The following is a 15,069-nucleotide window of genomic DNA, read 5'->3' as shown; positions in this document are numbered from 1 at the left end:
AAAAAATATGGCATAACCACATCCTGAACCACCTGACGTACATACAAGCACAGCACTAATTTGGATAGACAATCTGCCAACTCCATCCTTCTTCCATAACGAGCTGTGTCCTGCGTTCACAACCAGGGCACCAGAGCAAAAGAAAAAGCAATTCTTTTCCCAACTTGTTCGTGATTTTATCTTGATAAAATTCACTTGGAAAGAGCAGCACAGCACTTTTTGTCTGGTCTTTGAACGACAAGGAAAAAACGCAAAGAAAACCAGAAGCGTTTGCTGCCCTCCAGAGGAAAACCAACCGAAATTACAGTTTTAAAATACAAAGGTAGACATGAAGCTAGACAAGGGCTAGTCACAGAGTCACAGAATCAGCCAGGTTGGAAGAGCCCTCTGGGATCATCGAGTCCAACCATTGCCCTGACACCACCATGGCAACTAGACCATGGCACTAAGTGCCATGTCCAGGCTTTTCTTAAACACCTCCAGAGATGGTGACTCCACCACCTCCCTGGGCAGCCCCTTCCAATGGCTAATGACCCTTGCTGAGAAGAAATGCTTCCTAATGTCAGTTTTAAAACTGCTTTCTTTAGTAGATGATAATGCTATCATGGAAAATCCACTGCACTGAATGATGGTAAGGTAGCAAACAAAAACTGTTAGTAAGGATGCTCACCTAGATTTAACAGCTCCAAAATGTCAAATCTTTCTCATTTTTCTTCTCTGTTTTACACCGCAACATGCCCTGCAAAGTTGTGTACTTAACGACCCAAAGCACACGCAAATAAATCAGCCTCTGATTTTCAGTTGATCAACTGTAAAATGAGAAGAGGAGCATCTCCCTGTCACGCTGCAATACTGCAAGGGTAACTGTGTTTGAGAGTGCCAGGGGCTCGGAGCTCCTGAGCGCTGACGCTCTCGGGGCTGAGTCATCCCTTACAGGAGCTGACGTCTGGCCTCCCTCCAAGCCAGGATCAGTTCCCCTTCCTAGATAAAGGGAATAAATCCCATGGCAATGTGATTCGTCACAACTCCAAATCAAGTTGATGAAGCATAAAAGGTAGAAGTCCAGATGGAACGCCAAGAAATCAGAAGCAGCTTAGCATTTCCTACATGAGAAAATAGATAAACCACGGCTCTATCTTCTGCTAGTGCAGAAGCGATGCTGCAAGTTGAGCTATAAATATTCTGTGCCTAAATAAGTATTTGGATAAACATCCCAAAGAAAAATGTTGACTTCAGTATCTTCTGTTCTTACACCAGTTAAAGAACACTTTTAAATAATGACATTAAAGAAAAGCAAGACGCTTACCTGACAGCCTCTGCTACATTATTGGACGTGTGACCTGATAAGGCATCATGAAGGTTTCTGATGAAATAATCTCTGTAGTCTTCAGGCAGGGCCATGAATGTTCCACCCATCACAATGAACTCTACTTTATCCACGCTGTGGCCCAACTGCTTCAGCTGGAAAATTAAAAGTACCAGAGAAAAATTACCAATCAAGGACTTTTATGAATGACAAACGAGTCATACTTTTGTACAGATTTCTTATAATCCACCCCCAAAACAACTCAAAAATTATCTTCCTACTGCAAGAACGCAGTACAGACATTGAGCCCAGCACAACAGGTTTCCTTGACAAAGCAGAATTATTCGAGCCTAGCATCTTGCTGATGGAGTTATACTGGTTCCAGTTTGAAGCTAGCTTAGATATGGCCAGTAGGAAAAGTTTCCTTCCATCTGCTTCAATTCATATATAACTGACTTTCCTTAAAAACTTGTTGGAGAGAAGAACTACACTGAATCCACGGAGAATTTTCCAAGGGATTTGGGGATAAACAGAAAACCAGTCACAGCAGAACAGGATTGAGAAACTCTTCAGATCTAATTCTCCAGCAGAGACACAGAAAAAATCATTTTGGTAGGAAAGCCACTATTTCAGTACTAAATTCTCCAGTTAAATAATTATCAAGAAGTAGCAAGAACTGCTACAGAAACTGAGTACAATTTTGTTGCAATTGGGTCTCCTACCAGTAATCAGGTACTGTTCAGAACAGAGAAGATCTTATAAGAGGTTCAGAACTTGTCATTTATCTAGTGGAAATGACACACAATTAAAAGGTTTTAAAATAATTCCTCTCTGGGGATCAAGTCAGTCTAAGGTGGAATTATAGAATCATGAAATGCTGAGGTTGGAAGGGACCTCTGGAGATCACCTCATCCAATCTCTCTTCTCAAAGCAGCATCAGCCACAGCAGTTAGTTCGGCACTGTGCCCAGACAGGCTTTGAGTGTCTCACAGGATGGAGACCACACAACCTCTCTGGGCAACCTGGTCCAGTGCTCGGTCACCCTCACAGTTAAAAACTGTTTCTTGATGTTCAAATGGAATTTCTGCTGTTTCAATTTGTGCTCATGGCGTCCTGTCCTGTTCTGTCACTGGGCACCACTGGGAAGAGCCCAGCTCTGTCTCCTTAGTGTCACCCACCAGGTATTTACACACATTGGTAAGATTCTCCCAAGCTTCCTCTTCCTCAGCCTAAATAGTCTTGGCTCTCTCAGCGTCTCCTCAGATGCTCCAGTCCCTTCATGATCTTAGTGGGCTTATGCCGGACTTGCTCCAGTATGTTCATGTGTCTTCTTCCGGGGAAGACAGAACTGGACACAGCTCTTCAGGTGGAGCCTCAGCAGTGCTGAGGCCAGAACAAGGACCCCCTCCCTCAACCTGCTGGCAACACTCCTCATAATGCAGCCCAGGAAGCTGCTGGTCGTCTTTGCCTCAAGGGCACAATGCTGCTCATGGTCAACCTGGCGTCCACCAGGATCCCCAGGTCTTTTTCTGTCAAGCTGCTTTCACAGAATCACAGAATCAATGAGGTTGGAAGAGACCTCTGGGATCATCGAGTCCAACCATTGCCCTGACACCACCATGGCAACTAGACCATGGCACTAAGTGCCACGTCCAGTCTTTTCTTAAACACCTCCAGAGATGGTGACTCCACCACCTCCCTGGGCAGCCCCTTCCAATGGCTAATGACCCTTTCTAAGAAGAAATGCTTCCTAATGTCCAACCTGAACCTCCCCTGGCAAAGCTTGAGGCTGTGTCCTCTACCCGCAGCAGTGCCTGGGGTTGCTCCTACCCAGAGGCAGGACTTGGCATTTCCCTTTGTTGAACTTCAGGAGGTTCCTGCCAGCCCATTGCTCCAGCCTTGTCCAGATCTCTCTGAATGGCAGCGTGACCCTCTGGTCTATCATCCACTCCTCCCAATTCTGTGTCATCTTCAAACCTGCTGACAGCATGCTCTGTCCCAACATCCAGGTCATTCACACAGAGGTTAAACACTGTTGGCCTCAATATTGACAGCTGGGTTGTATCACTAGAGACTGGCCTCCAGCTGGACTTGGTGCTGCTGATCACAACCCTTTCAGACCACCATTTCAGGCAATTAAAAGCATTCTTCTTATTTCCATCACAACCACAATGCATTCCCCTTTCACTGGGAAAATTTACCTGTTCCACTCTATGTCTTGTCTGGAGATAGGGGTCATATCTAGCCCGAATGGCCCTCATGGATGTTGGCTGAAAAACACAAGGAGATTCATTTTTTAAACTTTGTTTTTTTAAAAAAACACAGTGAAAAAGAACAAAAGACAACTTTTAGCACTGAAATGTTAAAGCCTTCAAACCCTAATGGCCCCCATAGTCTTTAAACTCACAAGCAGAGAATCCATCAAACTGTAAATTTGAATTTGGCTCCATAACACATTTTTGTCCTGAGGTGGTTATGAGACATAAAGAATTACACAATTTTTCAAATTTTTAGTGTGTTATGGCAGAACAGATGAAGAATCTTTGCAGCGAGACTGCAAAAATCACAAACAAAATGTTTTTCACAAGACACGTTTTTCTGTCCTGTTCATTTCAGTTTTTCTTTACCTGCACAACAGTTAGCCAAGGAGTGTCCTCTAGAGCTCAGCCTCAACTTCAAATATTAAACTAAACTTATTATTTCAATTGAAATCCCTAATAACTTACTCTTTGTGTTACGAGCTGATGTAAGCCTACTAATAATACTCTAAGGATTTCAAGTACCTTGTGTATCCTGGACTTGTTTGCTATTTCATATCTGTTGTATTAAAAGCTCTGAAGAATGAGGACTCCCTTAATCAAGCACAACTCCCACACGCTGTTAGTACTAAAGAAATAAATACAACATATCCAAAACAACATGAATTATAAAGCAGTTACCTAGACACAGGATTTTCCTACTTTACAGTTACGGTACAAGTTTCCACTTATTGAAAAGCGAGTATGGATTTTGTCTACTAAGAGCATGCTGCATCACTGTTTACCAAATTAATCCACTTTGTATTTTACCTCATTTTACTACTTTGTACAGTAGCTACAATTTGTTTTGTGAAAACCAGTCACAAGAACTTAGCCACAACAAGATTTTTTGCTATGAAACTTCTGGCATACAACAGCAGAGTGCTATTTTCCTCGTATGTATTTATTGAGGTATCCCTGCAGATACAGACATGTAAGGACATAGATGTAATTTCAGAGGCACTAAGAGCTAAATAATGGGCTTTTTTCCAGAGCCTGACCTTTGTTAATCCGCAGGGTCCTGTAGGCTGGAGAGGACTCGGACTGCATCAAAAGAAGCATGGCCAGCAGTTCGAGGGAGGGGATTCTTCCCCTTTACTCCGCTCTCGTGAGACCCCCCTGCAGTGCTGCGTCCAGCTCTGGGGGCACCAACACAAGAAGGACACGGAGCTGTTGGAGCGAGTCCAGAGGAGGCCACGGAGATGCTCAGAGGGCTGGAGCACCTCTGCTATGGAGACAGGCTGAGAGAGCTGGGGCTGTTCAGCCTGGAGAAGAGAAGGCTCCAGGGAGACCTTCTAGCACCTTCCAGTACCTGAAGGGCCTACAGGAAAGCTGGAGAGGGGCTTTTTACAAGGGCATGGAGTGACAGGACGAGGGGGAACGATTTTAAACTGAAAGAGGGGAGATTGAGATGAGATATGGGGAAGAAATTCTTTGCTGTGAGGGTGGTGAGACACTGGCCCAGGTTGCCCAGAGAAGCTGTGGCTGCCCCCTCCCTGGCAGTGTTCAAGGGCAGGTTGGATGGGGCTTGGAGCAACCTGGGCTGGTGGAAGGTGTCCCTGCCTGTGGCAGGGCGTTGGAACTGGATGGGCTTTAAGGTCCCTTCCAACCCAAACCAGCCTGTGATTCTATATGATGCTCAGGGTTGTGTCCAGCCAATGTCTGACTATCTTTAAGAAGATCCCAAAATCTCTCTAGATCCCTACTCAAGTGTTTGATGACCGTCATGTTAAAATATTATTTTCTTATATTAAGGCACAATGTTCCATGTTCTAACTCATGTTTGTTGCCTCTCATCTTTCCATTGGGCAGATCTGAGGAGGAGTCTTGTTCTGCCTTCTCTGTACCCTCCCCTTAAACCTATATTAAGCCACAAGTAAAACTGTATGTTTCTGCTGGACTGTTGAGTTAGGAAAATTTTGACACTGATTGATAACTCCTGCAGGAGTCACAGCAAGCATTCATTTCAACAAACTGCCTGCAGCAGTGTCCCATGGGAGAGGGCAATGTCACCTTCAACTGCTCTTACTCACTCATCGCTTTCCACAGCTGGAGATTCAGATGAACAGCTGTTCTCACACCAGCAAGTCATGGGGTACAGCCACGATGCTGCACTTGCCCCGCTCAGAATCACACGCTGCGTATTACGTGTATAACAGCACAAACAGCAGCAAGGTGAGGAGAAAGAAACAACTGCTACAGTAATTGAGAAGAATTTCCAGTCCTGTGGCTGAGCTGCTTTAGATCTCCAAGTTTATGAAGTCTGCTGTTGTTTTCTATTCTTGCAACAGGAGTGAATTTGTAGAAATAAAGAGCAGCCTAACCCAAGTCTGTACAGTGTAGGCAATGTATTACGGCACACTGAAGTAATACCTCATATCCAGTGTAAGACTGTGTTGAGTATTCAAAATCAGAATCAGGTCCACCTGGGCAGTATCTGCAAATATGAAAGGACAGGAAACAGGCATCAAACTCACACAATTGCAAAGACTTAATCTGTCTGAGGTACAGGCTGAGCAGACACTGCTCTAACTACCCCTTCTCTCACCAGAAACGCAGGGGAATGCAAATTTGAGACAGCCTGACCACAGCAACATGCAAACTGCTCTCCTGGCATTCAGGAGCTCTCACATAGGCAAAAACAAACCCACAAAAGGAAGATCTTACTAGCTCAAGCACTACAGTACCTTAGTGCTGCAATACAGCTTCTAGACTAAAGCTGCTCGTGAGTGGTCAGCTGAGAGCGCGGGATGAATGAGTGAATCCCTGTGTTTCTGTATCACCTGATGTAAATACAGGTACAGACCCAAATGCAGACACTGGAGAAAATAATTCTGTGATATTTCCACCATTCTACCAAAAACATCCTCGTTTGATGTAAAATATGATTTGTGTTTGGCATGGAAAGGCATAAAATAGAGACATCATCCTGTTACACGATCTGCATTTCTTTTCCACAAATTTATAGAATTTAAATATCTTGATGTCAAGAGAGCTCATTTACATTTGTTTTCTAAACTTAGGAACATGCTATTTAGTGAATACAGCATTCTAAGGCTACTTCAAAAGAATACAGACGATCTACTCCAGATAACTGCATGGCAGTTTGGTATTAAAACTACGGTTTCTGCATCTAGAGGCTTGTTTGAAACTTTTGTTCTGTGATACAGCAAGACAGACTTGCAGCTACCACAGCATGACTGCCAGCCAGGAGAGGAATGGTACACAGCAGATGGGAATTCAAAGGAATATAAGTTTATTTTGAAGGGTCACAGAATCACAGAATCAATGAGGTTGGAAGAGACCTCTGGGATCATCGAGTCCAACCATTGCCCTGACACCACCATGGTAACTAGACCAGGGCACTAAGTGCCATGTCCAGGCTTTTCTTAAACACCTCCAGAGATGGTGACTCCACCACCTCCCTGGGCAGCCCATTCCAATGTCTAATAGCTTTCTATTAGGGTCCTTAGCTTTCTTTTGAGGGCTGTGGGATTAATGACCAATCTACAGTCACTCTGTGCTCAAAGAGAACCTGAGACAGGAGGGTTGACAACCCCTTCAACGTCAGCTACAAGCACTGAGCACCTCTAACAGACACGATAATCGAGCAGTCAGTGTATTGTTACTTACAGTGCAGACCTCAGATGCACAGACACCGAGGCAATGCCATCTCTATCAAATCAGACACACTCACTTCACAGTATAATTGATTAGTTTCCTCACTGCCTGCCCTGCAAACTCAACCCAAGTCATCTGTCACCATTATCAAATTAATCGCCAAATTACCATGGCCAAATTAATTTGCTGGCAGAAGTTGTGCGATCCAACTGAAGACATTTCGTATATGTAATTACCTGGAACACCTCAAACAGAATAACTGCTCATGCAAAAGCAAGAAGGGAGCCAGCTCACTGCGTTAGGCAGCCGGTAGTGAAATACACTGATGTTTTGGGAGTGACAAGGCAGGAAAGAGAAGTAATGTTTTGAAATAGATGAACTGATACGATTAGAAAAAAAAACAGATGAGATTTCAGGTGCACGGACTCTTAAGTCAAACACAGGCAACGTACTTCAAGGTAAACCCAGCTTGGGTTTCTCAATTCAAATAAACCAGAAGCTATTCCCTTAACGCCACAAGCTCTTGGCAGCTGGAGACCTGCCCTTCCATCTGTGCTCGTGTCGTTCCAGAGACAGGCAGAGCCAGACCGTCACAGCGAGCAAGTTTTTGCAGACAACACCTGCAGCTCCTCAGGTGGGTCTCAGTTCAGCAGCTTTCCAACTTTTCAGACAGAGCCCTGTTGCCCTGTTTCTTTTCTGTAATAGTCTTCTCCAATCTGCTGACGTACCCAGTCATAGGCACAACACACCTGCACACCCTGCCACAGAAATACAACTTACATTTGATCATTAATATATTCTCCTGGTTACTATATTCATAGAATCATAGAATGTGAGGGGTTGGAAGGGACCTCTGGAGATCATCGAGTCCAACCTCCCTGCCAGAGCAGGGCCAGTCTAGGGCAGGTCACACAGGAACGCATCCAGACAGGGCTTGAAAGTCTCCAGAGAAGGAGACTCCACAACCCCTCTGGGGAGCCTGTTCCAGTGCTCTGTAACCCTTACGGTAAAGAAGTTCTTCCTCATGTGGAGGTTGAACTTCCTGTGCTCCAGCTTGCATCCATTGCCCCTTGTCCTGTCGCAGGGTACAAGGGAAAAGAGGTTGCCCCTTTCCTCTTGACACCCAGCCCTCATATATTTATACACATTAATCAGATCCCCTCTCAGTCTTCTCTTCTCCACACTCAAAAGCCCCAGGGCTCTCAACCTTTCCTCCTAAGGCAGGTGCTCCAGTCCCTTCATCATCCTCATAGCCCTCTGCTGGACTTTCTCCAGTAGATCTCTGTCCCTCTTGAACTGGGGAGCCCAGAACTGAACCCAATACTCCACCAGGGTAGAGTAGAGGGGCAGGAGGACCTCCCTCAATCTGCTGGGCACACTCTTCTTAATGCACCCCAGGATACCATTGGCCTTCTTGGCCACAAGGGCACATTGCTGTCCCACAGATAACATGAAAGTGTGTATCTACTATGGGAAGTAGGGTTTGGCCCATGAAAGAAAAAGGTTTTCTCCTTGAAGAACTGAAAACAAGTAGATTTTTAGCATTATGTGCAGGTATCAACAACCTGCAACTTCGTGTTTGTGCAGAAAGGAAGGCTGTCCTCAACACAGTGCTACTGCAACCCCAGATTCACACAGAAATAGTGGAAAACAGTCCTCTTAGGTCACCAAGGCTGTCATACTTACACACATATGTTGCCTGTGAAGTTAATGTGCGGACACCTGTGGGGTTTACACATCACGGCCACGACAGCAATCTGCAAGAAGCAAAGTTACAGAGGAGGAAAATTATAGTAAATGCTTCTGAAGTTGCTAAAATAAAGTGCATCTTGGAAGGCTGTGTACACACGTGCATCTGCAAGAGACTATTTAAAGACGTTTTCTGCTTAGTCTGCCACTTAGAATATCTGTGTTAACTCTTGAAGGATATAACCAATATATCAAGAAATAGGAATCCAATTATTTAATATTTTGACAATTCAGAATAAACTGGAAGCGTTATTATAAAGAATCAGGTGTCTTATACCAAATCTGATTAACCACTCTGCTGAAAAGATGCAGACTGACATTCAGGTATTCACCAGGAGCATCTAACATGCATCTAAAATAGTGCAAGGGCGAGAGTGCCACCAAGCACCACCTAGAAGATCAAAACAGGGGAGAGATGAAGAGAAACGAAAAGCTATAAACCAAAGATAATAAAAATAGCTTCCTCCCTCCACCTGAGCTAAGCCTTTTTCTTCGTAGGCTGATCTCAAGACAGCTTTTCACACATTAAATGCAAGCACAGTGTAAGATGTTGTCTTCTTTTTTTAAAAAGGACCAGAGGGAAGAAGAGACAGATGCACTAAGATTTTCTAGTGTCCACTAATTTGGGGCACCCAACTTGGCATACCTCATTTCCAGTTTTCAGAAATCCTGGTTGGAGTAAGAGTTTAATGAAATATTCTATAACCAGAGAGAAGAAATTAAAGAAATTAAGGGGGTTTTTGGGGGTGGTTTTTTTTGTGGTTTTGTGTATCTTTGTTCACTGAGAGGGCCTGCAGCTTCAGCTGCACTGTTTCTACAGCAACTAAAAAGCCAGACATAGAATGACAGAATCACAGAATCAGCCAGGTTGGAAGAGCCCTCTGGGATCATCGAGTCCAACCATTGCCCTGACACCACCATGCCAACTAGACCATGGCACTAAGTGCCATGTCCAGGCTCTTCTTCAACCCCTCCAGAGATGGTGACTCCACCACCTCCCTGGGCAGCCCCTTCCAATGGCTAATGACCCTTGCTGAGAAGAAATGCTTCCTAATGGCCAACCTGAACCTCCCCTGGCCAAGCTTGAGGCTGTGTCCTCTTGTCCTATCGCTGGTTGCCGGGAGAAGAGGCCGACTCCCACTCCACTACAACCTCCCTTCAGGTAGTTGTAGACCGCACTAAGGTCACCTCTGAGCCTCCTCTTCTCCAGGCTAAACAACCCCAGCTCCCATGCTGCTCTGAAACAAATTCTCCACACCTCCTCTTTCTCTTCTCCCAAATGCTTTGAAAGCAATAGCCCTGTGGGCACAACATCACAGAAAAGGCCACTGGGAAGCTGGCCATGCAGCCAGTGCATCTGTATTAAAGCTTCTGTACAGTCAATATCCTGGTCTTTGAAAACAATTAAATACAATTTATTGATGAGAGCAGGGGAGGATGGTGGTGGATGGAGAGAATGATGTACGTGCTTACCCCACTAGCAGTTCTTATAGGCTTGGCCTTCAGCTTTGGCACCAGCACCTTGCGGTACTGGGGTGGCACAGCAGCGATGATGTCAACCAAACGTGGCTGTGCTGAAAGTCCGTATTTCGCTGACGTCTTGGTTTTCAGCCTGAAAGCAGAAATACCTCAAATTAACAATTCTTTCAGGCTTGCACACCCCTATTCCACAGCAGTGCTACTGCATTACTGTTCAGTTACATGGAGATCTAGGTAGGTTCTCCCAGTTTGCCTCTGCAGGTAACTTATTTTAAAAGCAGACAGTAATTCCTTGCAACAGCCACATGGAATATTAAGATACAGAAAATAAATTCTAAATAAAGTTGGCAATAACTGCCAATATTTTCAGTTTCTGTTTATTCTTCTTCTAGATATGGTTTTACCAGAACATTGTGAAAGCTGCCCACAGTTTCTGGCTTATCAGATTTCAGTGATTTCATTCTTTTCCTAAGTCTTCCATGCGATGAACCCCTACATACACAGCCTCTAGCTGAATTCATTTCTCAGACATTCATGTCAGTTATTTCCAGCATCAGCAAAAAGTTTGCAATTATATCACGTAAGTGAAACAGAAACAATGGGAGAAATTCAGGTTTTATTATTCCACATATATAAAGAAGAAAGAACTTTCTGTAAACAACAACTTCATTTATTGGGGTAAAAAGTACTGCTAAGAAAATCTGATGTAAACTTCATCCCTAAACTAATTTCTCTTTTCCCTGATGACATTGAATTTGGGACTACTAAAGGATCACAGAATCACAGAATCAATGAGGTTGGAAGAGACCTCTGGGATCATCGAGTCCAACCGTTGCCCTGACACCACCATGGCAACTAGACCAGGGCACTAAGTGCCATGGCCAGGCTTTTCTTAAACTCCTCCAGAGATGGTGACTCCCCCACCTCCCTGGGCAGCCCATTCCAATGTCCAATAACCCTTTCTGTAAAGAAATTCTTCCTAATGTCCAACCTGAACCTCCCCTGACGAAGCTTGAGGCTGTGTCCTCTTGTCCTATCGCTAGTTGCCCGGGAGAAGAGGCCGACTCCCACTTCACTACAACCTCCCTTCAGGTAGTTGTAGACTGCACTAAGGTCACCTCTGAGCCTCCTCTTCTCCAGGCTAAACACCCCCAGCTCCCTCAGCCGTTCCTCGGAGGTCAGACCCTCCAGACCCTTCACCAGCTTGGTCGCCCTCCTCTGCACTCGCTCCAACACAGGTGTAACACAAAAAGACAATGACAAGTTTCTCAGAGCTTTTCACCAACACAACCCATTCTGTACTCTGAGCATTGCCAATGAAGCAGCAAGACATGACTTAAAATCACCACAGAATTCACTAATCTTGGTGTCTTTATTATCAGATAACAGTAAGAGTTACAGTAGCCTGTGAAAATAAAGCATTTTAAAATAAAGCCTGAACATAACAGACTGGACAGAACATGTTCATCGCTGGTGGGCCAGCTCCTCAGTGTCATTCCAGAGTGACTTACTTGTTCAGATTCACATCTTTTCCCTGCTCGTGAGCCTCAATTAATTGCTTTATGATGTCAGCTATCGTCATCATCATCAGCTCCGCATGGCTGAGGTCTCCTGAAACGAGAGCAAAACAACAAATCACAGGTATAGCCAGTGCTTTCTAACTGCTCATGACAACCGAGGCACACCTGCTCTGCTGTTTATTTTTACTATTTCCTACAATTGTTGCCCACAGAGGGAATTTTGCCACTGTGTATCACTCCTGATTTGCAGCATTCCCTGAACAAACGACAGTCACCACCTCGTATCACTCACAGAATCAACCAGGTTGGAAGAGTCCTCTGGGATCACCGAGTCCAACCACTGCCCTGACACCACCATGGCAACTAGACCAGGGCACTAAGTGCCATGTCCAGGCTTTTCTTAAACTCCTCCAGAGATGGTGACTCCACCACCTCCCTGGGCAGCCCCTTCCAACGGTTAATGACCCTTGCTGAGAAGAAATGCTTCCTAATGTCCAACTTGACCCTCCTCTGGTGAAGCTTGAGGCTGTGTCCTCTTGTCCTATCGCTGGTTGCCTGGGAGAAGAGGCCGACTCCCACTTCACTACAACCTCCCTTCAGGTAGTTGTAGACTGCACTAAGGTCACCTCTGAGCCTCCTCTTCTCCAGGCTAAACACCCCCAGCTCCCTCAGCCGTTCCTCAGAGGTCAGACCCTCCAGAGCCTTCACCACCTTGGTCGCCCTCCTCTGAACTCACTCCAACACCTCAACACTCGTTTTCTTTTACTTCTAGGACAAACTCCACCTTCTTATGTCAGAGGAATCTGCACAACAGCTAGAAATAGAGAGTCATTAGAAGTTAAAGAAAATTAGTAGATTAGTCTGATGCTACCAGTGCACGTGGCAAGGGACAGAAAGCATTCTGAGAAGGGTGGTGGGGCAAGCCAAAAGAGGCCAGCTCTGTGAACTCCCCTTCACCACAGAGAGGTTACGCTGCACCAGGCAGTGCTAGCTGTGCCTTAAAGCTTCCCTGCTGCACCTCACACAGCCCCCCCCATGCTGCAACAAGCGTTTGTGCTGTTTAGGCTGCATACATTGCTTACATTTCTTCCATGTGAGCTCTGGGAGAAGAGGGGCATTGCTGTTAAGAGATCCATCCACACTTCCTAGCAGCAACGTGCATTTATTTCACCTCGTGCTGCTCTGTCTACAGCAGCAAGCGTTGGGACAGTGTCTCCATTTAGCCCACACCAAGGGCTAAACAATAACCAGCTGTTCTATCACCCAAGGCCCTTCCCCAGCTGAGAAAGGGAACTGGGAAAAGGAGGGAGACTTGGGGGTTGAAATTTAAACAGATTTAATAAAATAAGGAAAACAATATCAATACCAATAGGAAAGACACAAAGTTATACTCAGCCCATAGAATGGTGGCAAGTTCCTCCAGGGATCACAACCGTTCAGAAGAGAGGAGAAATAAGAAGAGGGAGAAGAGAGCAGAGCAAAGAGCCCCAGATCCCCACAAGCTTTCCCATTTATAGTGAACATGACACTAATGTTATAAAATACACCTGTGGGGCAGCCTGGGGCAGCTGCCCTGGCTCTCACTGCTCATGGCCTTGAGCACCATCCCACAGCTGGGCACAGACTGAAACAAAATGCAACAGAAAAGTGATTCTATAAATTTTATCCCTGCAAAACCAGGACAGACAGTAAGACATACAAACCAAACCTGTCAGAAAAGCCACTAACAGGGACATAGCTGGAGGCACAACTGCTCCCATGAGTTTTTGCTCCTGCCAGCCGTTCTGAAATCCGACAGCGTTTACACCCACTGGGGAGAAGCACCCCAGCAATGCTCCCCTCTGCTCTCTCTCTGCAGGTAGTTTTGTGGGACAGACCATACCACTGCTACTGCGACGCTGCCCTGCATCATCTTTGCTGCCCCATATCCTTTGTTTTTTTTGTTTGTTTGTTTCTTTTTTCCTTTGCCATGAGGGAAAAGCCCAGCAACACCCGGACTGCCCTGCCCCCAGCACCCCGTTCTGTGTCTGACAGGGCACCGGTCAGGAGCCAGGCAAACTCCCGAGCGCCCACATGGGTGTAAGTGACTCTGCCTCCCAGTGACAGCGCCCAATTCAACAGTGGGGGGAGAAAACGGGTTGCTCACAGAGGGGTGCCAAGTCCCTCCAACCCTCAAGCAAGGTCGGGGCTGGCCCTTCACCGGTCTCCAAAACACCGTAGAGGGAGAAGAGCAAAGTTTTGCCCCGTTTTCCCACTCCACCCACCCACACAGCGTTAGGGGAGGTGGTAAAGCCACGGCACCCCACAGATCCCACCCCCACGGGGCTGCGGGAAGCGTCAAAAGGCCCGTCCCACAGGCGCCCCGCCGTGCCCAAACACAGGGTGAAGTCTTGCTCCTCAGACCCCCCTTTCACACACACACAAGGCCGGGGAAGGCGGCCAAGCCCTGCCCCACTGCCCCCTACACAAGGCCGGGGCAGGAGGGCAAGGCCCTGCCCCAAGGCCCCTCCTCCTCCTCCCCCCTCATTCCCAGGGCCGGGGGAGGCAGCAAAGCGCTTCCCCACCGCCCTCAGCTCCTGGGAGAGAGGCAGGGGCCGCCCTGCCGCCAGCCCCCGAGCACCACGACCCCCCCACACCCCAATACCTTTCCTCTTCTGCCTCATGCTGCCGGTAACCCCTCACCGCTCCCCTCACGGGCCAGGCCGGCGACCCCTGCCGTAAAGCACCACCGCCCCTCGCCGTCGTGAAAACGTCGCACACCCGCCGCGCTGCCGTAAAGCGACATGAGGAGCTGGCGGGGGGGACTCGCCGTACTGCGCATGCGCCCACCGTGTGGTGCCTCCGCCAGCCGCCGGGGGGCGCTGCAGGGAGGCGCGGGCCGGGGGGGGCCGGCGTCCCCCTGAGCCCCCCCCGCCTCCCCGCCGGCCCCTGCGCCCCGTCAGCGCTAGATGGTAGCAAAGTATCGGCGTGAGGAGGGATTTTCCTGACAAAAGGCTCAAAGTCCTTCCCCGGGAGGTGCCCGGAGAGCTGCGGGCTCCTGGGGGGTGCGGGGGGCCGGGGGTGGTGGAGAGAGTAGGGACGGGGGTGTCTGAGGGGC

At 47.0% G+C, this 15,069-nt stretch overlaps 1 protein-coding gene across 1 annotated transcript in view; it reads right to left on the bottom strand.

Annotated features, from left to right (window-relative positions):
* The window catches only part of ELP3 (elongator acetyltransferase complex subunit 3), a 119,881-nt gene extending 105,176 nt beyond the window's left edge, over window positions 1-14,705 (bottom strand). The window contains exons 1-7 of the mRNA XM_068397860.1: window positions 14,617-14,705; window positions 11,964-12,063; window positions 10,447-10,585; window positions 8,911-8,981; window positions 5,977-6,040; window positions 3,508-3,576; window positions 1,307-1,461 (exon numbers count right to left, since the gene is read on the bottom strand). Of these exons, the coding sequence (XP_068253961.1) occupies window positions 1,307-1,461; window positions 3,508-3,576; window positions 5,977-6,040; window positions 8,911-8,981; window positions 10,447-10,585; window positions 11,964-12,063; window positions 14,617-14,635 (617 nt within the window). The 5' untranslated portion in view covers window positions 14,636-14,705. The remainder of the gene's footprint in view (window positions 1-1,306; window positions 1,462-3,507; window positions 3,577-5,976; window positions 6,041-8,910; window positions 8,982-10,446; window positions 10,586-11,963; window positions 12,064-14,616) is intronic.
* Between the last annotated feature and the right edge of the window lie 364 nt (window positions 14,706-15,069).

Source organism: Nyctibius grandis, chromosome 1 (genome assembly GCF_013368605.1).
Source record: "Nyctibius grandis isolate bNycGra1 chromosome 1, bNycGra1.pri, whole genome shotgun sequence".
NCBI classification, from domain to species: Eukaryota; Metazoa; Chordata; class Aves; order Nyctibiiformes; family Nyctibiidae; genus Nyctibius; species Nyctibius grandis.
Note: the sequence above shows the minus strand (reverse complement) of the source record. Positions and strands in the feature narration are given on the sequence as shown.